This window comes from Haliotis rubra, unplaced genomic scaffold, assembly GCF_003918875.1.
Source record: "Haliotis rubra isolate DU_JTF1 unplaced genomic scaffold, ASM391887v1 Scf406, whole genome shotgun sequence".
NCBI classification, from domain to species: domain Eukaryota; kingdom Metazoa; phylum Mollusca; class Gastropoda; order Lepetellida; family Haliotidae; genus Haliotis; species Haliotis rubra.
In genome coordinates this window covers 919,347-947,151 of record NW_025767087.1, presented here as the reverse complement: position 1 = coordinate 947,151, position 27,805 = coordinate 919,347, and the positions used below count along the sequence as shown (strand labels likewise).

The following is a 27,805-nucleotide window of genomic DNA, read 5'->3' as shown; positions in this document are numbered from 1 at the left end:
GACCACCCGTCAGTCGCCTCTTCTTAATGCACATTTTGCTTCTAACCCGGGGTTTGCTATAATTAGTTGTGGAAGGCTGGGTGTCAGGTGAATGCTTAATGGTGCTTATTAACACTGCTCTAACAAGATATTGGAAACATTGTTGGCATCAGTAACAAGATTTGAATAGTGTCATAGTGATGATCAAATTAATCACATGATACGGAGCCAAACCTCATTCTGAGCAAACAATCCCATATACATATTGTGATCCAGTTATAAGGCAGATATAAAATATTGATCAGTCTTGGCAGTCAAACCGGGATAAATAAACCACTAACAAGCTATGCATTGTTCTGCCGATCATAAACCATATCGGTATCACCTGTCGAAGAGCTATTTCAGTATACCTATTTTAAGGTTTCTGGCATAAAACAGAACAGCTTTATTTAAAACAAATGTATTTATCCGAATAGGACATTCAGTATACAATGTATGCGTTTTAAGGTTTAAAACATCTTTAGTTTATAACCGTTATATTATAACAGTGGTGTTTAAAATAAATGTGTTTATCACAATATATAGATTTTAAACAAAATAGTTTTCCCCAGTGACGTATGACTGATCATTAATGTAGTCTTTAATATCATATTTTCATGAATGTCCTTGACATGGGCATGTTGAACATTTTCACTATCTGGTTCTCGGCGTGACTAGCTCGAAAGTTTGCTTCTGCGGTGTAGTGTCTGATGGGGTAGTGGGGTAGCCTTGTGGTTAAAGCGTTCGCTCGTCACGCTGAAGACCCGGGTTCGATTCCCCACATGGGCACAATGTGTGAAGCCCATTTCTGGTGTGCCCGCCGTGATATTGCTGGCGTATTGCTAAGAGCGGAGTAAAACTATAACTCACTCACTCATCATTTCCGATTATTGTATGTAGCAGCAGATAAACGAAGCATTCATAAAATATTTAGTCTGTGGTTATACTCCCACCACTGCTCGGAACATAAAGTGATGTCCACAGTCTCAACTCCGTCTCAGCGCTTGACAAATTCGTTACCATGCCATTATAGAGAACTTCGCTGTGAGGATATTGCCAGCAGGAATGTTTTCAGCTGTTGACGGACACCTTGTTGGTCGGTCGGTTGGTTTAACCCCGCGCTCAGCAATATTACAGCTATATGGCGACGGTCCGTAAATAATCGAGTCTGGGCCAGACAATCCAATGATCAACAGCATGAGCATGGATGCGCAATTGGGATACGATAACATGTATCGACCAAGTCATATAGCCTGACCACCCGATCCCGTTAGTCACCTCTTACGACAAGCGTGGGTTACTGAAGACCAAGTCTAACCCGGACCTTCACGAGTTGGAGAAGCAACTGTGAGTGTTCATGTACTTACATATCAAGTTTCAGCTCCATAGATTTTCTCATTCGAAAACAGTAATACTTAATGTAAGCGTAACATAACAACGATTTGGAAGTATTTGCTTTAATGTTTCAAATAAAGAATGATTGGCAAAAGCATATCCTTTAAAACACACATGACCATGTTTAAAAGTTAGATCAGCCTTGTGGTCCAGCATAACGGCTGTCATCATCAAAGAACAAAGTTTCAGCCTGGCAAGACAGATTCCAGACCCCAACTGACAGACATATGGACAGCAGATGGCGGGTCAAGAGGGAACTAACGGACAGGGCAATCTCACAACAGATTAGCTTTTCCTTCGTTACTGTTTATGCATTGACCAAAGACCACACTGAAGTGAATGCTTAATCCATTTGATATTGGAGCCAATGCCTTCCGGGTAGGGTTCATATCATCATGGAATATTGTTAAAACCGAAAACCAATTCACTTATCTAAATTAATAAACCACCCAAATATTCTGACGCTTCTTACGAACAACAAGGGTTGCTAGGACCTCTACATTTTAACGCTGAATCCCGCTAATAACATACAAAATAACTATATATAAAACCATTACAGCATTTTAATCAGAAGATGTAAAGCGTAATTAAACAAGACAACATTTCACGATAAACGAATTTCAGTTGGCAAGTGAAATATCTGACAAAGGTATCACGGATTCAGAGTGTTGCCTCTTTGCGTGACGCGATGTAATCTTTGAGTTTGTCGGTTGTCCTCACTCGCTCCCTGTTGGCTTTGACCAGGGGAAACTGATCGACTACAGCGTCGGGTACCTGTATGTCCATTGCGTCGAAGGCCGCCAGATCAGCATACGATAGCTGAAACAAATAGTAAACCAAGGAAAAGCTTTAAGAGAGAAACATCAGTATGGCAGAGACGATTCACACCTGTCATGAACCGCTGTTCCCTTGTCTGACATTATGTCAATGGATAAGGCAAAGGTTGATCAACAATCGTCCAGTACACCTTTTCAACCAGTCAATCAGCATTTATAAGCCACGCCGTACGCATAATGTTTTATAAGTGACCAATGCTGCTACCATACAAGCCCTTCCAGGAAAAGACTCGGACGCTGCTGAGTCGTAAATAAGTGAGTCGAGTTTGACACCATGTGTATCTATATACAGTACTATCACGGTTGGCGATACGAGAAATTGGTTTCACACATTACACCCATGTTGCAATAGAACTCGGGCCTTCGGCGTCAAGAACAAACGCTGTAACCACTAGGCTACCCCACGGCAGAGTCGAGTCAAGAAGGTGTGCCAGGATGCTATGAACGTTGGTTCCAGGATCCGGAATCAGCAAAATGGGGACCCTTGGTCACGTTAATCAGACCACCATTGTGGTCGACATATCTGCACCACATCCTCATGTTTAATTTAAACCACCTTCGTGGTCCAGTTGATAAAGCGTTTACTCCAGAGCAACAGGTCGCTGGTTCGATCCTGGACGCGATATACCTTAAGACGTTGGATAATGTTATTTTTATTACCTTGTCTCAAGACATAAGGGTGTGAGCAAAGACAAGAGGTTAAAACGGCATTTTGCATCTTTTTGGAAATGTAGAGTTGATTGAGAACTTCATTTACAATTAAAGATGATGATGGGTTTAAGTGAACGTTGAAGGGAATTAGGGGTTGCTGGGTTATAGCATGGCTATAGTCTGTAATTTATATATTTCCGAAATTGCCAACTTTACATAAAAAATATTGTTCGTCAGTTGAGCCACTCATTATTGAAAAAGGGAGATTATACGCTGTAATGTTATTTGGACAAACTTACCTGATTACCAACATAAAAGCCAGTGCCATTGTTTTTCAGAATCTTTTCCAAGTTAGCCAGATGCTTTGTGAAATTTTTCTCCTCATTTTCTTTCTGCAAGTCAGCCTGCAACAGACAACCATGTCAGTTGAGTGTTGGTTTACGCCGATGTCAGCAATATTCAGCAATATTCAAGCTATATGAAGGCGGTCGGAAATCGTCGAGTCTCGGTCAACCAAAGAATAACTTAATATTGACAGCAACGTCCGATCACCATTGTATCAGGCAGTCTCGGCAGATGGTGACTGGGAAGTTATAATAGCGGTCCAAAACCTGAGAAAAAAGAACATATTTAAAAATTCCAGATAAACAAATATGAATCACACAAATTCCTTGTCTCCCCAAATAATCCCATGCCAATCCAGTGTAGACGCAAGTTACAACTGAGTATGGTTTTACGCCGCTTTTAACAATATTACGGCGGCGGACACCAGATATGGGCTTCACACATTGTACCAATGTGGGGAATCGAACGAGGATCTTAAGTGTGACGAGCGAACGCTTTAACCATTCGGTTACCCTACTGCCAGAGTCCCAACTTACAGTGACAATCAGTGGAGTGATGAGGACCTATTCTAATCCAGGTACCTATAGTGATAACCTATAGTGTTCTAGACATCTTAATTACCTTATAAACACAGCTCTTGCTTAACGCTCATGTTCCACACGCAATTGGGTCAGGGCCGCTTATTACCAGATCAAAAAGAATCAACTAGTCATGATCAGAGTAAAGCGCAACACGCTTATCGCCAAGCCTGGTCACTCGATCCTCGAGATTGTTAGTTAGCTAACGTGGCATTGCTGTGCCCTGTACGTTAAAGGCACAATGTCACACATTTTCGACAATATTTTGGCCTATATGTTATATGTTGGGGGTACTGGTACTCACTTTAGCTTCCTATTGATGCAATAAAAGACTTATTATCCCTTACGGCTTGCCTAAAATCGATATTTGAAACTTCGAGGCGAACAGCTTCCAAACAGATAACACTTGCCATATATGGCATGTAAACGATTGCGGTGTTTCGGTGTCTGCCGAACTGGCCTCAGTCACAAGTTGCCTTATGCGATATTTGTAAAGAGCGTCCCAAGGGACATAACTCTATGGGGTTCGCTTGAAATAATGTTCGACCGTTAGAGGGCGCGAGAGTCGATTTAATGCAACGTTGCATTAATTCATTCGAACTTTCTAATTCAATAGTGTAATCTAAATATATATATTTATTTTTATTTATTTATTTTTTTGGGGGGGGGAGGCGAAGAATAAATTATATTGTAGCTTCCCTAAGGGCTGATAGTATTATTGCAAGAAAAACATTGTGCATTTTTAGAGAAATGTGGTATGACATTGTGCCTTCAAGGAATCAGGGCCAGGCAAATCAGTCACTCAATTCTCTTGAACCGTAGTCCATGAACTTTTCATTTTTACCTGAACACGTCACTGATTTATCTATTCCAGAATCGTATAGCTGCAGGTACACTAAACGATTCTGGACTAAATAAATCAGTGACGAGTTCATCGCCTACAGCTTCAGGGCAAGACAAAATGCAAACAGCTAGTCACCGAGCCTGCTCACTTAACCTCTTGATCCATAGTCGGATAAGTTTTCAGCTGCATTGAGGCATCCTGCGAGTAAACGATTCTGGACTAGACAAATCACTGACAAATTAACAAGTACAATGCAGTTAGCTATTCAACGATTCCGCAATCCGATCATCTTTAATGTCCTGAATCTATTTTGCAGCATTTGTATTTTAGTGACCAGTTAAGAAAGAAGTCAGCAGCCATCATATCTAGCCTGGAGGGTCTGTCCTGTTCCCCGTCATCTGGAGATGTGGCTACTTTAACAACAAACCTTTCTCGATTCTTCATTTTCGTGTACCCAGTCTACGATGACCTTCCACATGTCCTGGGTGATGCCCACCACTTGGTCCACCTCGACAGTCTCGAATTCGGTACTTCCGTACAGCCCTGGAGTGAAATACACACTTGTTTGTTTGCTGTTTAACGCCGCATATTTCAGTTAGTTAATTCACACTTAAAACAAAGGAGGCGTGGTTCAAATTCAAATTATGGCCTCAGAGGATGTTCAACAATGCTCATGGACAGACATCAGCGTGATCTCTCATGGCATTTTAAAATCTTTACATACTAGGCACATAAAGAAACTGTGCATACAAAAATTTAAAATCTAAATTTATCAAACCTGTGTAGACACATAAGGATTCAAACTCAGAGATTAGTGACATGTATCCAACATGCATGCACGTGCCACGTTCCGTGACGTCAGTGGGTTCGTCCTTGAGACGTGCAATACGTTGTTGCACGTGCATTCCGGGAAAGAGAAACAGAGCAAATGAATGCCACACAATACTGTCACTTTGGAAAGCTCAACCCCTGCCCTTGCGATCGTTCAAAAAATTAAACGGTTATTGAAACGCATAGCATGCCAAGGCTCACGTCTGCACAACGTCATGAGGCCATTGGGATGGTCCGTGGGGGAATGTCTCAACGACAAGTGGCTGCACATTTCCACTGCCACCGGAACACCATTTCTGCACTGGTGAGACGCTACCAGAACACAAATGACGTCATCGATCGGCCACGTTCTGGACGTCCACGTGTAACAACGCCAAGACAGGACATATGGATAAGGGTGACCCATCTTCGCCACAGGTTTCAGACTGCAGTGATGACTGCCCGAACCATCCCAGGACTTCGCCGTATCCACCCCAACACGGTTCGACAACGTTTACGTCATCACGGGATCAGACCACGACGTCCCGCCATACGGCCTATCCTGACACAACGTCATCGCCGAATGTGGTGCCGAAATCATGTCCGCGGATCCTTGTTTTGGTGGAGAAATGTTGTTTTTACAGATGAGTCCAGGTTTAACATTTCCCATAGTGATGGACGTCAACGTGCCTATAGACGCGTGGGAGAACGTTATGCACAGGCCTGTGTCTTGGAGAGGAATCGCTTTGGTGGTGGTTCCGTGATGATTTGGGGTGGAATAACAGCACGCCAAAGAACTCCTTTGGTGATTGTTCAGGGCAACTTAACTGGTGTGGGCTACAGGGATCAGATTCTTCGACCTGTGGCAATTCCTTTTCTGCAACGTCATGGCCCTGGGTTAACATTCAAACAGGACAATGCCCGCCCTCATGCGGCAAGGGTTGCTATTAATTTCTTGCAACACCACAACGTTGACTTACTGCCTTGGCCTGCAAATTCACCGGATCTCTCACCGATAGAGCATGTTTGGGACCAGATGGATCGACGTCTACGCCGTCTTCCTCATCCGCCAGATAACGTCATTGACCTTGCAACAGAACTTGAGAGAATCTGGCGTGACATCCCACAAGCCTTCCTTGCACGTTTGATAGGCTCTATGCGTCGTCGATGCACTGCTGTTCTCAATGCCGATGTGGACATACCCGTTCTTGAGCTTGTGACATGGTCGTTTGAACCCTGTCCCGCTTGTGGACTCGTGACGTCATTGTGATTGACTTTTCAATTGAAATTCTCCCGACTTGTTATGGTCTCATGATCCCTCCATTAAAGTTTATATGTACCTTTGACATTGTTATCGTACTTATCAACTGGGATAATATTTTGACAATGCACAGTTTCTTTATGTGGCTAGTATATATAAAAAATCCGATGAAGGAAATTTTGTTTTGTTTTTAGTTGTGTTTGCTGTTCAACCCCACACTCAGCAATATTCCAGCTATATGGCGGCGGTCTGTAAATAAGCGACTCTGGATCAGACAATCCTGTGATCAACAACATAAGCAGCGATCTACGTAATCGGGAACAATGGCATGTGTCAACCAAGTCAGCGATCCTGACCACCTGATCCCGTTAGTTGCCTTTTAGGAGAAGCATAGGTTACTGAAGATCAATTCTAACTAGGATCTGTACGGATGGAGTAAAATACAATTAGTAGTGCTTTGTTGATGGCGGGGAGGGTGATGGGTTTAACACCGCGTTGATTTGTATTCCAGTTATTAAAAATGACGGCGTGTGCATTTCATGTAGGATAGACCGAAGAGATGCACTTTCCTCGTAGGGCTGGGGCGGGTAACCCGGATACTCGGGTCGTGTGGGTAATGAGTTGGACCCGGGTACCCATCTCAGTACCCGGACCCGTTATGATCATGTGACTAATAGATTAAACAATGTAATATGTTGTTCTTTTATGATTTAAAGGTTGAATTGTCTTTGAAGATTTAGACCTTATTTACAGTCGGCTGTTTTGATTAAGGTATTGAAAAACTCGAAATTTTAGCCTCCGAGCTGAAGAATATATATTGCCATTTCTTACACATTTGATGTCAGGAATTAACTTATCGGGTATCTGGGTAGGGTAAGATAAGATAAGATAGACAATACTTTATTACCCAAGAGGGAACCCAATGTACATCAGAGGTAAATGACATTTACAGACATACAAACATAAACAATAATATTGAAGACATCCAAAGCAATAGCACATGTAGACTCCCTAAAAGTTAAGCACAAAAGCTATAATAATAACTACGAGCCAAGCACAACAGATAACATAATATTTAAGATTGGTTTAAAAGAGACATACTAACAGGAATAAAAGATTGTTTTGCTCTCTTAGATTTAACATTGGGGATAAGATATCTGCGAACGGAAGGTAAAAGCTTATAACAAGAGTTTGAAGCATGAGATGGGTCCTTTAAAATTCTTGAGGTAAGATCAGAAACGGTTGAAATGTATAGAGTTTCTAAAATTCCAAAATCACAAAATGCTATTTTCCCTGCAACTCTCACAACACTATTCAGCTTGTTCTTGTTCTGGAGCGTTAAGGGTCCATACCAGCACTGTATTGAGAAAGTTAAAATAGATTGAATACATGATTTGTAGAACAGTTTCATAATGGTAGAGTCTATTTAGAATGAACGGAGTTTTCGCAAGAAGTGTAGACGGGGACTGGCATTTTTTGTACATAGCATCGGTATTCTGTGTGAAGGAAAGTTTATTGTCAATAATAGTCCCTAGATACTTGTACTTCTCCACTACTTCTATTTCTTGACCCTGGATAGTTAGAGGTGTGCACGTGATTTGGTGATCGTTTCATGCGAAAGTCAATGATGAGCTCTTTAGTTTAATATAACTAGTTCGAGAACACTGGCTTCACACCACGCCGTGAAGGCTCATACTTCCTCTTTGTAGGAATTCTCGTTGTCGAACAGGAGACTGTTAATTGCTGTATCATCGGCAAACTTTACCCTATCACAGTTGTAGTGGGAGCTGACACAGTCATTGGTGTAGAGAGTAAAGAGCATAGGAGACAGTACACATCCCTGGGGGGGCGCCTGTATTAGTGACGGTCGCCTCAGATGTAGCGTTGTTGACGTTCACATACTGTCTTCTGTTGGTCAGGAATGATGCTATCCATCGTATGAGTTGAGGGCTTACGTGAAGGTCAGTTAGTTTCTGGAGGAGGATGCGAGGCTGGATAGTATTGAAGGCGGAGGAGAAGGCCACGAACAGAATGCGTGCATACGCTCTAGCTTTCTCAAGGTGTTGGTAGATGTTGCGCAGCAAAGAGATCGTAGCGTCTTCAACACCTCGCTTGGCTCTGTAGGCAAATTGTAGAGGGTCCAGCTTGTCCTTCACTTGAACCCGCGAAGGTCCGGGTTAGAATATTGGCCTTCAGTAACCCATGCTTGTCGTAAGAGGCGACTAACGGGATCGGGTGGTCAGGCTCGCTGACTTGGTTGACACATGTCATCGGTTCCCAATTGCGTAGATCGATGCTCATGCTGTTGATCACTAGATTGTCTGGTCCAAACTCGATTATTTACAGACCGCCGGAATATAGCTGGGATATTGCTGAGTGCGGCGTAAAACTAAACTCACTCACTCACTCACTCACTCCTTCACTTGATTGGAGAGCATGCAGAGAACAATGCTCTCAAAACACTTCATCACGACTGACGTAAGAGCTACAGGTCTGATGTCATTGTTTACGGAAGGCTTCGGCTTCTTTTGTACTGGTGTGATTTCAGATAGTGTCCAGGCTGATGGTATGACTTGTTTATCCAGTGAAAGTTGAACAAGTTTATTGAAAATAAAAGCGAGTTGTTCCTTACAATCTTTTAAAACCATACCACTTAAGCCATCGGGGCCAGACGATTTACGGATGTTTAGTTGTCCAAATCTGAATTTTACGTCCTCTTCAGTCAGAGTAAGATTATTCTCAGTATCAGTTAGATTGGATAACAGTCTGTCAGTAACATCAGAAAAATCATGGAGGTCAAAGCGTGAATAAAAGGTGTTCAGCTCCTGCGCAAATGTTAATTCCTCTCCAACAGCTCTAAGTTGTGTTCTAGTCTCTGTCCCAATGATGGTTTCAAGACCTTCCCATGCCTGGTGGGTGTTATTTCGTTTGAATTCTCTCTCCACTTTGCCTTAAAAATCCCGTAACCCGTGAAGATCCCTGGTAGAATAGGTCTTCAGCAACACATGCTTGCCACAAAAGGCGATTATGCTTGTTGTAAGAGGCGACTAACGGGATCGGGTGGTCAGGCTCGCTGGCGTAATTGACACATGTCATCGGTTCCCAACTGCGCAGATCGATGCTTATGCTGTTGATCACTGGATTGTCTGGTCCAGACTCGATTATTTACAGATCGCCGCCATATAGCTGGAATATTGCTGAGTGCGGCGTAAAACTAAACTCACTCATTCACTCACTTAAAGTCCCGTTTACACTGCTGTACTTTTGCTTTAATTGACTTCTGGACCTCACTCAGCTTGCTTCTATCCTGTGCATAAAATGAACGCTTTTTCATAGGGTAGGGTAATAGGGAGTGGGGTACCCGAGCAGAAAATTGTGACTGGTACTAGCCCTATTTCCACGTGCATGTTGCCGTCAAATATCGATGATATAACATTTTCGACAAACCGTAAAGCACACTGACAGGATTCCGTCACTGATCCATGCGCATGCGTGATTTTGCATACTTACCGAACTTCCGGGCTAGATAGTTAGTTATGGCAACGCTCTCGGAAAACATCCTTCCGTCAACTTCTAAGACTGGAACCTGTCCGAAGGGCATTTCTGAAACAATCATTGGATGTTCGTTTACACCATGTGTTTACCACAATAACACATTATTGATCCAGCATATTGGAATTGAACAAGATTTGGGATTGAAATGACTTTGAGGGAATTGAAATGACATTGAGGGATATTTACACATTTCTTCTGTTGCTATAAAGTACTAAACATGCAGTTAATTGTCCTTTTCATTTGGGAAATACAAGTCACAGTTATAGAGGTGAGTGAGTGAGTGAGTTTGGTTTAACGCCCCTCGAACAGTATTCGAGTTATTTCACAGTATGGAAATTTGCTGTAGGGGAAAAGTGCGAAATGGTTCAGGTTTAGACTTTTCCAATTTGGTGAAACCCCAAAACACGGCCACATAATCGGAGCGAAACGGAACTCGAACCCACCATCATAGGTTCCTGCATTCGTCACCACTCGTCCCTTTCCGTAAACTCCAAGAAGCTCGTCCCCCTATCGATGCTTGTTATGCGCGAAAATACGACAAACCGATCAGAACGCGCGAAATGACTGCTGTGCTTTAATAAAAATAATCCCGAGTACTTATATCGTTTATGGCATTATGTCATTGTTTAAAAAATCATGAAAAATATATATCGTCCTATTAAAAGTACAAAAAACGTAGCTAACAGGATTTTGCTGCCTATTATGAAGTTTTTAATGAGAATCATGCGATTGACGGTGAGAGATTCAAATACACGTACGTGCGTTTGTTGACATAACGGCTCTCATGGGTCCAACTGAGTGTATTTCTGACGAGCTTGCGGGCTTGTTATGGAGATTGTACGTGCGCTTCCAACAATTTTAGGAAATGTAATCATAAATCGCTACGAGTTTCAAAACAATAATATAATATTTGTATGTAACTAATCAACTTTAATCTTAAACATTGGGGTTATATTTCACATCTCTGGGGATATTTTAGTCTGACTTTTTGGGGGGTCATTCATATTTTTTCAGCGAAATTCATTTACAATTCCACCAGGAGTATGACAGCAAGATTATACGAATGGTTAGTTTGAGGAATATTTTAAAGTCATTCTTGAGTATGTGCTTTGGGAATTAATGTAGCTGAAATTTTTTTTTTTATTGGCATATTCAATGAAACAATTCCCATTTGTGATTATTAAACCCTATTTAGAACATCAACATAATTGGAAATATAAGGTGAACAGCTGGTAATAATTACATTAGAATATGTCCTTCTCCTTCTTTTAGTTGTATTAAAGAGGTTTAATTAATTCTTTAAAATAAACAAGTAAAAAGAAAAACAGCAATACAATGTACAAGTACTTCGGTGATGTTAAGTAACATTGGAATGAAACAGGAATAGAGTTATCGTTCTTGTTTAAAGTAGTTCTGATGTTCATACGCCAATATGAAATCCTTCCAGAGGGGCACGAGTCGCTATTCGGCTTGTCCCGGAATAACACGAGTTGGTCACGAATGTGGTTCCTGGTATGCCAAAGGGATGAAACTCTGTTCAGTACATCGCAGTGCCTCCCACGACAAGGCAACCCGTACTTGGGATTTACTTTGCATTTGAACATATTTGTATTTGAGTCAATGTGATGAACGAAATCAGATCAAATGGCAAAACATAGTCCTTATTTTTCAGAGGATTGAACGTGAACCAGCAAGACATTTGACGCCCGTTTCCGAAGATTTGTAGAGTGTATGTTTTAAAAGCAACACTGCTGATAATCAGCTTTTGAACTTTGACTAGCTATGTACACACACCCACACCTTGTTAACTTGTCTGACCATCCGAACCATTTAGTCGGTTCTTACAAGAATAGGTTGCTAGGGTGTTGAAACATGTTCCGGCTGTTTTTATTATGAGTACATTGCACGTCTCGTAATCAAGCTTATTCCATTTCTGCTTCTAGTCTTATGCATCATTGTCTTGTTTCTCTCTTTGAAAATGAGTCCGTCATCAACAGCCCATGCTTGTTGTAAGAAGCAACTAATGGGATCGGGTTGTCAGGCTCGCTCACTTGTATCCCGGGTTGTTAAGGGATATCTGTGTCTTCAATGACAGAAGTCCATCAGTGGGTCCACTACACTTTTATTCGTGTTTCAATTTGTATACATATACATGATGTTACAACAATGACTAGGCGGCATGTCGGAGGCGATGGTCAGCCAACCTGCCTAGTCGCTGTCTCAGGGTCAAGTCTCGACTAACACAAAGCATTCTCAATTTATCCCTAAGGGTCTGATCAGACTCTCACGTGTCGCATTTACGACAGATGTGTCCTCAGCCTGCAGTATCCCACACCTCATCCTCATCGTCATGCTTCGGTGGCCAACCAGCCTTTGTCTAACTTTGATTATAGTCAGCTAAGGACTCTATGGTGGTGGCTATACTGACAATGGTCATGTTGTGTTGATTAATTCCAATTGACAGCATGGTCATTACTTAGAGAGATATTCAATTTACATAACTCAAGGAATATTATAGATATCCCCGATAAACCCTGTTCCAAACTGCCTACGATACTTGGTTGACACATGTTATCGTGTCCCAATTGAGTAATCGATTCTCATGCTGTTAGTCACTGGATTGTCTGATCAAGACATGTTTATTTACAGACCGCTGAGCCGGCGTTGCAAAATATTTTGAACTTCACCAATAAACGCCTATGTTATCAATGCCTTAATTAATTTAGATTATAAAAGTCTTTAGTTAGAGCTACTAATATTCGTAAAATCAACCGACCCGTGAAGATCCGGGGTAGAATAGATCTTCAGCAACCCATGCTTGCCACAAAAGGCGACTATTCTTGTCGTAAGAGGCGACTAACGGGATCGGGTTGTCAGGCTCGCTGACTTGGTTGACACATGTCATCGGTTCCCAAATGCGCAGATCAATGCTTATGCTGTTGATCACTGGATTGTCTGGTCCAGACTCGATTATTTACAGACCGCCGCCATATAGCTGGAATATTGCTGAGTGCGGCATAAACTAAACTCACTCACTCACTCACTCACGTAAAATCAACTTTACCGCCAGGATAGAGATTGAGTAAATGAAGTTGGCAATACCAACCTCCTCGTTATCAGTAAGAACAGTTTTGCCATACAACATAAGGTAGTCTACACAATGGATAAACCACTGATCTACGTAAATTACGTACACAGGACATGACAAAGATCTACGTACATTACGTACACAGGACATAGTACTGATCTACATAAATTACGTTAACAGGACATAATACTGATCTACGTAAAGTAAGTACACAGGACATGACAAAGATCTACGTACATTACGTACAAAGGACATTGTACTGATCTACATTATTACGTACACAGGACATAGTACTGATCTACATAAATTACGTACACAGGACATAGTACTTATCGACGTAAATTACGTACAGAGGACATCCTACTGATCTACGTAGATTACGTACACAGGACATAGTACTGATCTACGTTAGTTACGTACACAGGACATCGTACTGATCTACGTAAGTTACGTACACAGGACATCGTACTGATCTACGTAAGTTACGCACACAGGACATCGTACTGATCTAAGTAAATTACGTACACAGGACATAGTACTGATCTACGTAAGTTACGTACACAGGACATCGTACTGATCTACGTAAGTTACGTACACAGGACATCGTAATGCATTTGACGATCAGGATCTACGATACAGATGGTATTTTCAGTTGTATTCCCACTGTACTTTGAAAGCACACAACGGTTGTCTGGCACAATTAAGCGTAAGTAAAAACATAACGCTTCCTAAACATCTGACCCAGTTTACCCGAGGCTGTATTCCACTCGATATTAGTTTCCCCAGCGTCGCTCTCACATTAGCACAGCTGAGGCGCTGAGACTACCTCCGCCCGCCATTGACCCAGATCAAGTTTTCATCCAGACATCGTGTGATGCCGATCACATGTATTTTGCTTCACATGACAATCATAATTAAAACAAATAACAGGAACAGAAAGGGATAATATTGCTAGCATAACGAGATGTTCATCGATATGTGACGAAAATACCACAATTCGTTGCCGAAGAATTTAAGATTCTACAACCTCGTTATACCGCGCAGACTTACTGGGTTTTAGCGCAGGCCACTCTTCCATAGCAAATCTCGAATCTTCATATGCTTGGCCCTGGTATGCAAACATTAGACGTGCAAGTTCGGCCTTAGCACGAACATCGAAATATATGAGTTTGTAGGTCGACATTTTGCAGGCTCTCTCTCCTCCGAGTTGATTTCAACACTGGGACAAAGCACAGCTGTGCTGAATGATCCAATAGAGTGTTGCAGTAACACTCGATCAGGGCTCGTGTTGTAAAGTGCATACCCGTCATATGTAAGATTAATCAAATTGGCGACTGATTATAGGAAGTTTGAGAATGGCCTTTCATAACGCTGAATAAGTTCAGCGCTGCGCATAGGGCATGCTTTTTTAAATGCTTTAGAGTTCAGCATCTGCGTTTGTAAGTTTACTCTTCCATTTACTTGCAGCTAGTGTCTGTTGTCAATAATGAAGCGTACAACTTTATGGATAACAACTTCTTATGTATTGTACAGAGCGATGTTTCTGTGTACATTCTTACAGTTATCCTGAAGCGTACAACTTTATGGATAACAACTTCTGATGTATTGTACAGAGCGATGTTTCGGTGTAGATTCTTACACTGTTATCCTGAAGCGTACAACTTTATGGATAACAACTTCTTATGTATCGTATAGAGCTATGTTTCGGGGACAATTCTTACACCGCTATAAAGAATCTACACCGAACCGTCGCTCTATACAATACATAAGAAGTTGTTATCCATAAAGTTGTATTTTTCTTTATTGACTCATCCACTTCTAGAATGCTTGTTAAACAGTCGGCATCAGAAGTAAGTGGACAGTTAGGTAGGGTGACACCAATTGTTTAACTGTTTTATCACCTCATCATCAGTCCATGCAGCCATGTTGTCTGTACGCAGCCGATATGGGGATAATGAATCATAAGTGAAGAATGAACCATATCTTTACCTCTCTCTCTCTCTCTCTCTGTCTCTCTGTCTCTCTCTCTCTCTCTCTCTCTCTCTCTCTCTCTCTCTCTCTCTCTCTCTCTCTCTCTCTCTCTCTCTCTCTCTCTCTCTCTCTCTCTCTCTCTCTCTCACACACACACACACACACACACACACACACACACACGCAATCACTCACTCGTAGCCAAAGGCCATTTCTGGTGTTCCCCGCTGTGATAGTGCTTTAGAATTGCTAAAAGCGGCGTAAAACCATACTCACTCACTCAAACCAAGAACTGTCCTACATATTATTCTAGGTTTGACGGCTACATGCAGTATTCGAACGTTTCACTACTTGCTTTCATCCAATATTTTGCGGACATGTAATTATTTTCAGGATGTTATATAATGAGTGCTTACATAGCGGTATGGGGTCCCAGCCTCCGAAAGATTCACAACACATGCTATGGTAAACAAAACCATACTGTATAAACACGTTTTACTGCTCATGCAACGATACAAAACTAGTATTGGTCCGCAACTTGGTGTAAGTAAATATTTAGTTGGTATTTTTATTGAATTATTCCGTGTCATCTTGACAGAAAACTACATTCGTTAGCCCGTGGTGGGGAAGCTTAATGGATAAAGCGTTCGCTCGCCACGCAGAAGAGCCGAGTTCGATTCTCCACATAGGTACAATGTATGAAGCCCATTACTAGTGTCACCCGGGGTGATGTTTGGGAATATTGCTAATGTTGCTGGGCATTGCAGCTTTGAGCCATGGGTTTTTCGTAAAATTTGTCCCATTAATCGGGATATCATAGTAGGGAAAATAAGGTTCGTCGTTCAAAGGCTGTGTTTGTTTTACTGACATTTCAGTTAGTTAATTCACACTTGAAAACAAAGCAGCCGTGGGTGAAATTCAAATTATGGCCTGAGAACATGTTCAACAATGCTCAATATCCGTGAAGGTCTGCGTTAGAATATTGATCTTCAGTAACCCATGCTTGTCGTAAGAGGCGACTAACGGGATCGGGTGGTCAGGCTCGCTGACTTGGTTGACACATGTTATCGGTTCCCAATTGCGCAGATCAATGCTCATGCTGTTGATCACTAGATTGTCTGGTCCAGACTCGATTATTTACAGACCGACGCCATATAGCTGGAATATTGCTGAGTGCGGCGTAACAATGCTCAAGGACAGAACGTCAGCGTCACCTCTCTTGGCATTTAACAGTCTCTATAATAAAGTCCGATGAAGGAAATCTTGTTTTGTACTTTTATTTTGTTTGTTGTTTAACGCCACACTCAGCAATATTGCAGCTATATTGCATCGGTCTGTAAATAATCGAGTGATCAACATCATGAACATCAATCTATGCAGTTAGAATGGGATGGCATGTGTCAACCAAGTCAGCGAGCCTGACCTCCCAGTCCCGTTAGTCGCCTCTTAAGACAAGCATTGATTGCTGAAGACCACTGCTAACCAGCATCTTCGAGGGCTAGGAAATATTTTAAACCGTATACTAATCTTGACACATACTGTTGTTTACAATACAGTAATCTGCCACGTATGCATTACCTTTTCTCAAACTTGTTCTGGGCGGTGGGGTAGCCCAGTGGTTCGGTCGTCACGCCGAAACCTAGGTTCGAATTCCCACATGGGTACAATGTGTGAAGCCCATTTCTGGTGTTCCCCGCCGTGATAATTGCTGAAATATTGCTAAAAGCGACGTACAACCAAACTCACTCACTCACTATTCCCATAACTCCTATACCTACCATAGACCTACGACATTCATAGCGCTTAGGTTGTTTTGCATTACGACATCCTGTTTGATAGTGTCAAGGTATCAATACATTTTGTAGTCGTTCATAGTATCAATCTTTTATTTAGTAAACCTAGATTTAACTGTCGTGACATAACTGTAATAATTGATGAATGCGGCATAAAAGAGCACTCGTTAGCTATTTTTCAAATAAAGTCCAACTTTTGGCTTTCAAGTCACGTTTATTATCAACGTGTAACAACTAACAAACAAACAAAACAACGTTATCATTCAAGTTGAAAATGAGTAACACACAGTATCTGGTATTTGTCATTTTTCTAGTAAGCTCTGTCTGTTTTCAAGCACCATGTACATGATATCGTTGATGTAGTTCTGCAGTCTGGCGTTCTCCTCCCTCTCCAGTTGCAGCTTCAGCATCAGCTTCTGGCATACAACGTCGTGGATGCCGACGTCTGACGTCGGTGACCGAGGAGTGCTGGTCACAACGTCCGGGTGGTAAGAGACGTCAGTGAGACTCGTCCCCCTTCGGCAATACGTACTGGTCACTACATTTCGACTGACGTCCCTTCGTGGTAAAAGATGCTCCTTGGATATGATATCTCGGAGAGCCTTGTTCTCGGTACGGAGTCTGCTTATCTCAGCATCCAGTTCTGAGGACAGGTCGAACTCTTCATCATTATTGTTCGAAGGGGTGGGTGAGCCGAACCCTGAGTCGTTGTTGGTCTCTGATTGATGCTGGTCCTTGTGGTGTCGCTTCTTCAGAAAAAGCAATATCAGTTTCAGAAGTAGGATGATGACGGCCTTGAGGAAGCCTATAAACTCGATCACCATCATCTGAAACACAAACGCATATTGCTGCACCACTGGCTTATCTATGGGTATCGTGATGGGGAGAGTCCGGTGCTCTGTGTATTAATGGCATATGCATGATTACATGAGATGATCAAACACATGAACTGACATCACTTTGTTCCTCGGCTTAACCAAAGTGACGGGTCCTGTTGTTCAATGGTAAAATATCAATGTAATATGTGATTGCAATTTTTTCCTCAAACTGAACCATGTCTGTAGTGAATGTATGACCTTTTGGCATATTCAAAATAGCGAAATGAATTGTAACTGTTTTAATAGTTTAATATTACACGATCCTCATTTTAGGTTGAAACAAGTGGAGGCGGCTAACGGGATCGGGTGGTCAGGCTCGCTGACTTGTTTGACACATGTCATCGTAACCCAGTTACATAGATCAATGCTCATGATGTCAATCACTAGATTTTCTGCACCATATTCGAATAGTTACCACATCGCCGTCATAAGACTGGAAGTGTGACATTAAACATTAAACTAAAGAACATATCTGAACTTACGAGTGTAAGCTTCAGGGATTCGCGACACACTCAGCCAATTTCTCTCCGTAGTCCGCAGGCAAACGTAGGTTACCCTTGAAAAATACAAATGACATTAAAATATGATTTATTTGCTAAAAGCACTCAGTCTTTTAAACCAGTACAATTCTAATCAATAATAACCTTTGTCTTTACATATACTCGGCGGGTAACAAATGTGGATACATTGGTACAGGTAGACAACTGCCTCATACACTTTACAATGGATTGAGTGAGTTAGTGAGTATGGTTTAAGCATTGTTCCAGCAATATCAAGGCGGGGAACGCCAGAAATGGGCTTCACACATTGTAATCATGTTGGGAATCGAACCCGGGTCTTCAGTGTGACGAGCGGACGTTTTAACCATCTTCCAAGAATGACATATCAAAATCATCCACTTATAGTGAAACAGTATTGGAGACAGCACTTCCCTTGCATTAGTCCTAGAGTTGTTCCACAAATATTGGGTGTCAAAGCCGTTAAAACACGTGATCATACAGAGATACATTGTATTAACGTCAAGCTATGAACACTCAACGTGATCTTACATTTATACTAAGGACTTATCATAAGATTGTGAATGACAGTTGTTTAAATTAATTGCAATGCTCTGGTGACATTTGGATTGTACTTACTGTTATTCATGCATCTGTCTTATTGTACTGATATGGAGTTAATTTGACCAAAATATCTATACATGTACCGTGGGCCGGAGGCATGGTATACTGAATAGAAAATCTTGATAAAAGGATAAATAATCGGTATACTGAATTGAAAATCTTGATAAAAGGATAAATAATTGACAACAACTTTAAATGCTTACCTTCGCCAATGTATAGTTCGATGTTATGCATAGTTCGATCAAAATAATTTTCATTTGCAGGTATTGTTTATTATTTATATCAGCTTGTCACTGACCATATACGATGCCCATACACATACCACACTGAAGTATTTTGAGACGGTGGTACGAAAACTGCTCGTACGTTTCTGAACACAACAACCACTGAAATGTAAACATTTCTAACATCAAAGACATATCAAAACGAAAATGAAATGTTATCAATATAAAAGCACGAATCGAATCAATGTTAAAATTTCAAAAAAAGATATATTTAATTGTACTGATACATACGAATCCCAAAGGCCAGCCGAAATAACACCAACGGCAGATGGTTCTTCCAACTCCGAACCTTGACGAGTACTCGCAGCGTTGTACTGATTTATGGACTGAAACGAACTGATACGAAACATTAAGCATTTTAAATATTTTTTTACAAAGATAAAACATTTAAAAAATTAAATAATTATGTCATACAAAACCTGCAGCAAGGCTACACGTTATTGAATAGAATATTGGATAAAAGTAGACAATTTTACTGTTCTCTTTCGCCATGAGATATCTGCATGTCTACCAGCACTACCTTCATCGTCAGCAACTATAAAACGTCACTACTCGTATGCAACATCCAGTGTAGATGTTATTTCAGTTTGGGAACTCAAAAGACTTCTTCGCTTTTAAGTTTAAAAATATCCTTGTGTGCTTGCTTGTATGTCATAAATACCTGAGATTCTTTTCCAAAACACAGCTGACACCTTCGATATCCTTTTTGGTGTATAACAAACACAATCTCTGATGGCTGTCCCTGTCTCCCTTGCTGAACACATCTGCCTCTCCCTCTCTCTCTCAATATTGCTCTCCCTGGGTGTAACATGTCAAAGTGTGCAAGAATCCATTGTAAATGAGCGCCGCGAAGTTCACAAGATACGTATTCATTAGCTTCGGTATACAACTCCAGTTGGTCTCTTTCTTTTGTCTTGCAATCAAACGTTTTTGTTACCGTCACCACATGCCTTTGTCACTACAGCTTGCTTCCCCCGTGAAGCTCCACCCGTGACCAACCACCCACGACTAACCACCCTTCACGGTTTCGTTGACAACAATGGTCAATCAACAACTCTTTTACGAAAGGTACTTTCTATATGAGATGGTTTTGTAGCCGTAACCGATTTTCAGAGATTTATTCGTGATATGATTTCCACCGCTACTTTACCTTTCACACCCATGAACCGTTTTGTTGGATAACAGTGATTGGTCGCTTTCTGGGGTTGGCATTATACGAACTTGTATCCAATTTATGTCTTTTGTTCCTAGTTTATGTCTGTCGTTTGCAAAACAGATCTGTATGAAACGTTATAGTTCCTGTTTACTTGTATATTGTTTTCTTGTACAAGCACAGAGTACTTTTGTCCTTCATCATTGCATCTTCCCAAAATTATTGAACTATGTAAGTCACCCTAATTTATGTTTTCACTAGTTGTTTTGACCTCTTCACACTTAATCGTTTATATGTAGCTGGGATATGACATTCATGATGTTGAATGCAACATTAAAGGCACAATGTCACACATTTTCGACAATATTTTGGCCTATATTTTATATATTGGGGGCATATGCACTCACTTTAGCTTCCTATTGATGCAATAAAAGACTTATTATCCCTTACGACTTGTCTGAAATCGATAATTAAAACTTCGAGGCGACCAGCTTCCAAACAGAGAACACTTGCCATATATGGAATGTAAACATTTGCTCCGTACATTGACAACTGTCCCACGCGGTGTTGTCGGTGTTTGCCTAACTGGTCTCAATCACAAGTTGTGCGTAGCATATTCGTAAAGACCACTCCAAGGGACATGACTCTATGGGGTGCGCTTGAAATAATGTTCGGCCGGTGGAGGGCGCGAGAGTCGATTTAACGCAACGTTGCATTCATTCATTCGAACTTTTAAATTTAATATTGCAATCTAAATGCGAATATATTATATGGTAGCTTTCCTGATGGCTGATAGTCAGTATAACTGAGAGAAATGCATCATGTATTTTTAGAGAAATGTGGTGTGACATTGTGCCTTTAAGAAACATTCACTCAACCTGTGAGATAATGTACTGAAAAACCATTGAAAGAATTTCCACTCCGTCCACAGTATCAAGCCCCGCCTAAGAATGCTGTCGATAGAGCTCATACTATGAACAGCCTCGTAACAAACTAAGAAACCGAAACGCACGCACGAATGCACGCACGCACGCACAAACACTAATGCCAGCTGCATGTGCGCCGACTGTTTGACAGGGCCGTAAGTGACATCAATGATGTCATAACGTAGAAAAACAAACATTCTGTGGATTCCGACCATCAACTTGTTTCCCTGTTAAACCCCCATGTAAAGTTTATTAAAGTCTTTAAAGGATATGGACAATGTTTGTTTATATGAATGCTCCCCATTCCACTTGTCGGGGCGGTGGGGCAGCCCAGTGGTTAAAGCGTTCGCTTGTCACGCCGAAGACCCGGGTTCGATTCCCCACATGGGTACAATGTGTGAAACCCATTTCTGGTGTCCCCCGCCGTGATATTGCTGGAATATTGCTAAACGCGGCGTAAAACCAATCTCACTCACCTATTCAATTTGTGACTATGACGAGTATGTCAACGCTTTTATCATTAACAATACACAGCAAAGTACTAGGCCACTATAGATAGTTATCTTTACTCACTCGGCTTTTCCGGCAATGACGTCATACCATCGAGATGACGTAACATTGATGTTTTGATTACGTAATCGATATCACGTCAAGAGAAAGGCATGGATTGGTTACCGTCGTCGAACCCTAGCAAGTACAGTGATTTTGTTGATTACACATTTCTAAGAAGCGGCGCTGGTGGGGTAGCCCAGTGGTTTAAGCGTAACTAAATCAATCAGTGTGATTCGATACCTGAATCCAAGAGCCTTGAGACGCTTACGGACTGTGTTGGTTGACAAACGACTGTTGGGTACCCAGGCTAGCTTCAAAGAAGTTCTCGTGGCGAAGGGTTCACGCCTCACGTAACGGGCCACATTGCGATCTTCAGCTGAAGTGGTAGTCCTGGGTTGCCCTGGCCCGTGTGTTGGATTCCGAAGATTCGGCCGTTGAGCAAAACAGCACTGCATACGTTGCCTTTGATGACATGCCAGCTGCAAGTATACCCACTATCTGCCATCTCAGTCCCAGTTAAAGTCACCATGTAATGTGTATGGATGAATTGGATGTCATATTCACAAGTTTTATACCATTAAACGGCCAGGCAAAGAGATTGCTTTTCATGCCATGTGTGGGTATTAGCATGCTTCAGATGCATTTTGGCAGCGTTGTGGCAAACCTTTTCAAACTGAAACCTTGTTGTTCATTACCTGAACTATGCTGCTAAACAATGGCACCACAGACCTATAATCATTATGATAGCTACATCAGTATAATAAGGGCATCATTTTTTAATGTGTTTCACGTAGCCACCAAATTCTGAACATGGGTCGGTCGGTGAAAAATAAAAAAAGTATTAAAAAAAAAACAACTTAAAAAAAGACAAAATGTTCTGAATAGGGCTCTTGGTTCTCATTTGTTTTACTTGTTATCACAATTTCTCGCAATCTCTGACTTCAAACTTGTGGCAGCGACTGAGACAATTTTTAAAAATGATAAACTCACCCTAAATATCTTTTAATCTATTAATAAAATATTAAATAATGAAATCTTTGTAGATCAACCGATATCAATCGATATCAAGAGAGAGAGAGAGAGATAGAGAGAGATATTATACAAGTAATAGGACATGTATGCACCTTGTATAGAGGGTGCCATGCATATTCATCTTTATAATTGCAACTGATTATATATTTTTTTCTGGCAAGAAATACATACTTTGCAAGACAATTAATAACTTGTGGGGTTTTGGATAATAGTAACTGATAAAATGTAGGATATGATGAATTTACAATATAATATTCAGTTCACAACTTTCTCAAATCTGACCAAAAAAAAAAAAAGAACATATTAAGCAGAAATGGTTCTCTGTTTCAATACAGGGAACAATGCATAGATGACAAAATTGTTGATCTATAGCAATATGAAGTTTTTCTTCCTCTATCATTAATCTGTGAAATTTATTAAGGGCTATTCTATATGAAGTAACATTCACAACTGACAAATATTCTTCACAACATTATTCCTTCTTTACAGATTGATATACAATACGTTTGGGAAACGAACATATTATAATTAATTCAAACCATGTCTGTTGATCTGTTGATATATACCTTTGTTTAAAATCCAATAAGAACTTATTTATACAACTTACATTCTGATTGTGCCACACATAACTAAAACCATATTTATTTAACAATTGTTTTACATTATGACCTCAACATTGTCTACCAACTTCTGCTAATTTATATTGATAACGGTATGTGTGGCATAATATTCCATTATCCTTCTGGTACAATAACCGTGTCCAATATTTTACAATTGTTATATATTGTCTAGTTTTGAAAGATAAACATCCCTGACGTTGGGTGTATTTCTACCCAGAAAGAGAATTTGCTATAAGAAATGATTGTATACCCTGTCTGCATCCAGTGGAGTTGGGAGTACTTTGTGGTAAAGGATGTTGAGAAGAACAGATAAGGTTAATTTTCTGAAATTTGATAGCTGGAAACCTAAAATATTTAACACTTTCTGGATATGACATGTTATATGCCATGACCCACTGCATGAGAAATGAACACTCAAATATGTGTAAGAAGACACAATTTCTAGTTGGGTATCATTAGTTTTACTAACATTGACGGTTAAACACCACTTTTTACAATATATCGGTAGATTATTAATCCTTCTTGGAAACCTCGGACAGTGCTATCAAACAGTAACATATCATCGGCGAAGAGTAACATGAAAAGTCGACAGTCCAAGGTCTACCTTCATCAACACCAAGACATTCAGTAATATTAACCCATTAATGCCCAAATTTATTTTCGGAGTAAATTTGTTATGATATGAACAAATACGTTTTCAAATGAACATAATCAAGTCTGGTTGTAAGTAAATACTATTGTTTTGCCATTTAGCGCAGAGACTTGCCCTGTCCCATTAATGGGACAGTGGGTACGAAATACTGAACACATGTATGAATATAAGTAGATGAAAAGATGAACTTTAATTGAAGTGAACTGAGAGTTGTATGTAAATGACTTGGCATCATTATTAGGACTTGCTGTTGAACTAAACAAACGAACACAAGTCCTTTTCTGGTAGCATGAAAGAGTTATTTCAATTGTATCTTTGGACAAACCTTTATTACTTTGTATGGGACTGTACAAAGCTTCTGTCATGGAGACCTACTCTGCATTTGGTGCAGCGACGCATGGTTTTCATTCCACACGATGCACACGTGTGTTGGCCAGCTCTGAACTAAGTGATCAACTCGATGATATCTGACACGATTGACGTGGGGCACGATTGACAAGTGATGTAGTACATCTCAACGACTAGGACTAGCAAGTGAAGATTGAGCTTGAGCTCGTGCAAGATATACTTGGACTACCCCGCAGCGGATGGTAAGCAAATCCAACGGCTTGTCCCTTCTTGCTGGGATAGCTCTATAAAGATGCCAAGCTTGTTGAACACCGAAACCAAACAGTAAGCGAATATAGGCCACCACTTCTTGGAGCGAATGGCTGTGCGATACTTTGCAAAATTTTGATCTCTACGACCAACTCCACCTATGGTTTGATTGTAGTGACGGATCATAAAGGGTTCTTCAACAGCTACTTGTTTTGACTCAGCTCTCGACCATCTCTTTGCTCTCTGAAGTGGCTGGACACCAGACTTGTTTCAGACAACTTTGACTATGTTGTTGTCATTCCATCTGACAACTGTGAGACCTAACTCAATGTCTGTGGTTTGGGCACATGTCCCTCTGGCTGTCTTTTTCATATATTTGACATCTTTCAGGATACATTTCAGAAGACAGTTTGCACGCATCCTTCAGGTGCATGTTATGTTCTTGTCGCTCAGCGCATCCATCAGATTCAAGCTTATGAACAGGTTGTCAAATATGAGGTGATATGAACGGCCATATTCGTCTTGAAGTTCTGCTATCATATCAACCACAACTGATCCACCCATGCCAAGACCTTGGCATTCCGCCTGTCACCCTCTAACACCTTGATAAGGCTCAAACTGTGAGACATATCCCATAGGAAAACCCCAGACCTCTCAAGCCCACTGTCCCATTATTGGGAAAATATTCAAACGCAGATTTACATAATAATAATCCATTGCAAAACAATTCTGACAGAAACATATTCAGTTTATGTCCAAGACATCATTTGTTAATAATTTGTCACATTTAAGAGTAATACAAAACATAATGGCACACTTTCCTTTTTATGTGAAGCATATTTCGGTCAAGCACATGTGAATTTGGTGTTATGTCAGCATCAACTGCTGGTGTATAGGGAAATAACTCTTATAAAGACAAATGCTGCACTGAAACTACTTCCCTTTAACCATTAGTCCCATAATTGGGACTGTGGTCACTTGTTAACAATTTTAGGTAATGAAAAACACATGTGTCTCAAAAGTGTGATCGTGGGCAATAATGGGTAAACATACAACAAATATAGTGATACAAGTTGATGTTTTGCAACCAATTATTCCGCTCACACAGTCAAACAGTTGTGTGTAGCCACCTTGCAATGACATACATGATTGCCCCTGACAAGATAGGGGTCACCCATTTCGACCTAAGTCGTTCGGCCACTGCATCAATAAGATGGAAAACAATATCCCCCTGTGCAAACATCACCTGTTTAACACCGTTTGTTTGGGGTTTTTATTTTGTCATTTTATTTTTTTTTCTACACAGTGTTGCTTTTACCAGGGCAATACTTGAAAACCCTTTGGGTCATTTCTGAAATGGACGAGAGTTTAATGATGAAATTGATAACAGCAGAAATAACGAAAATATTCAAGTCTAATAAGTGTAAATGCCTTCTTTATTGCCATCTTATGACAACATTGAATTTGTTGGACAATATGCATTGCAGGTGCAAACATTTGGAGATAAAAAAATAATTGTAGTTTTATCTATTCTTCCATTTGTTTTGACCTGTGAAGATCTGGGGCAGAATAGATCTTCAGCAACCCATGCTTGCCAAAAGGCGACTATGCTTGTCGTAAGAGGCGACTAACGGGGATCGGGTGGTCAGGCTCGTTTGACTTGGTTGACACATGTCATCGGTTCCAAATTGCGCAGATCGATGCTCATGCTTGTTGATCACGGGATTGTCTGGTCCAGACTCGATTATTTTACAGACCGCCGCCATATAGCTGAATATTGCTGATTGCGGAGCAAAACTAAACTCATTCACTCACTCACCCATTTGTTTTGTTCCCATTCCAAGCTAACCATTTCCTGGTTACTTTCCATTGTGGGCTCCTCGTTCTTTTTACCAGTCACCAGTAATTGAGTTTCACAGGCGCATTTGGCTAATCGCAAAGTATGATTAAATTCATATCATCACGTTCTTTATATTTGTAGATTGTCTATATTTCAAAATACCAACAAAACACTTTCCTGCAGTCTCCCCTATGTATTCAATCATGTACAGATGTGTATTGTAATGTGTTGTAAGAAGAAACAGAAAAAGGTTTTAAAAATCATATCAATTATTTTAAGTTGTCGTGGTGACCTCCAAATCGGAAATGACAGCATTGCCGAACATGTGTGTACAATATTTCAAATTAATCTGAAAAACGTACCTTTGACATTGGCAGTCCAAAGTTTATACGTCAAACTGGTTCTATTGATGGAATCCAATGTAGCTTTAAGATCAACGAAACAACAGTATAGCCTGTGCTATAATTGTGCAGGCACTGGACTGTTAATCCTAATCCGCTTATAGCCAATTAAAGTGCAGGCAAAAAGAGAATACACCGCCCTTATATAAAGACAAATATTAGAGACCAGTGTATCTCACACAAATATATTGTGATTGAATGAGTTTATAGAGTTCATAAATTTTACAAGGTTATCAAATTAAGATGTCACTACTCCCACTTTAAGAGGGACATGAAGGTGATACTTCAAAATAAACCAGATGTTTGTTTTCGTTTTCGTCTGCTATGCGATTCGCGAGTAGCAGACATCATGATCGGTCTGTTGTCAAGGGTCAAAACTCTGATGTTTTTTGTGTGGTAACATTTATGTGACGAGTCGGTACCTTCTAGGTTCGAGTCGGCGGCGTTGGAATGAAAATAAAGTTGTTTTTTTATTTTTGGTCGGCAATAAAATTAAAAATTCTGCCCTAAAAGATATTAGGGGGTGCTTCATTTAGTTCCATGTGTGTAATTGTCAAACATTGTCGCCAGTCCAGTTTTGCTTTCCAGTCCTGTTCAGTTTAAA

The 27,805-nt window shown here is 40.7% G+C and overlaps 1 protein-coding gene and 1 long non-coding RNA gene across 2 annotated transcripts; one reads left to right on the top strand and one right to left on the bottom strand.

Annotated features, from left to right (window-relative positions):
- Positions 1 to 1,958: 1,958 nt before the first annotated feature.
- On the bottom strand, positions 1,959 to 14,595 carry LOC124287834 (probable glutathione S-transferase 6). The gene is made up of 5 exons (XM_046724297.1): positions 14,432 to 14,595; positions 10,249 to 10,341; positions 5,095 to 5,210; positions 3,200 to 3,304; positions 1,959 to 2,232 (listed from the first exon to the last, which is right to left on the bottom strand). Exons 1-5 carry the CDS (start codon positions 14,562 to 14,564, stop codon positions 2,074 to 2,076), a joined length of 606 nt encoding a protein of 201 aa, XP_046580253.1. The 5' UTR covers positions 14,565 to 14,595; the 3' UTR covers positions 1,959 to 2,073.
- Positions 12,750 to 27,549, top strand: LOC124287835. Its single transcript, XR_006901323.1, has 3 exons — positions 12,750 to 12,853; positions 24,662 to 24,672; positions 27,540 to 27,549. It is a non-coding gene; the product is annotated as an uncharacterized LOC124287835 (long non-coding RNA).
- Positions 27,550 to 27,805: the final 256 nt, after the last annotated feature.

Bases quoted from the DNA above. Each gene is read 5' to 3' on its own strand.
- LOC124287834 (XM_046724297.1), bottom strand. From the start codon at position 14,564: ATGTCGACCTACAAACTCATATATTTCGATGTTCGTGCTAAGGCCGAA. The intron at 10,342-14,431 runs GTAAGTCTGCGC...TGATTGTTTCAG, and splicing joins GTGGCCTGCGCTAAAACCCA to AAATGCCCTTCGGACAGGTT. The intron at 2,233-3,199 runs GTAAGTTTGTCC...TATTTGTTTCAG, and splicing joins GCTTTTATGTTGGTAATCAG to CTATCGTATGCTGATCTGGC.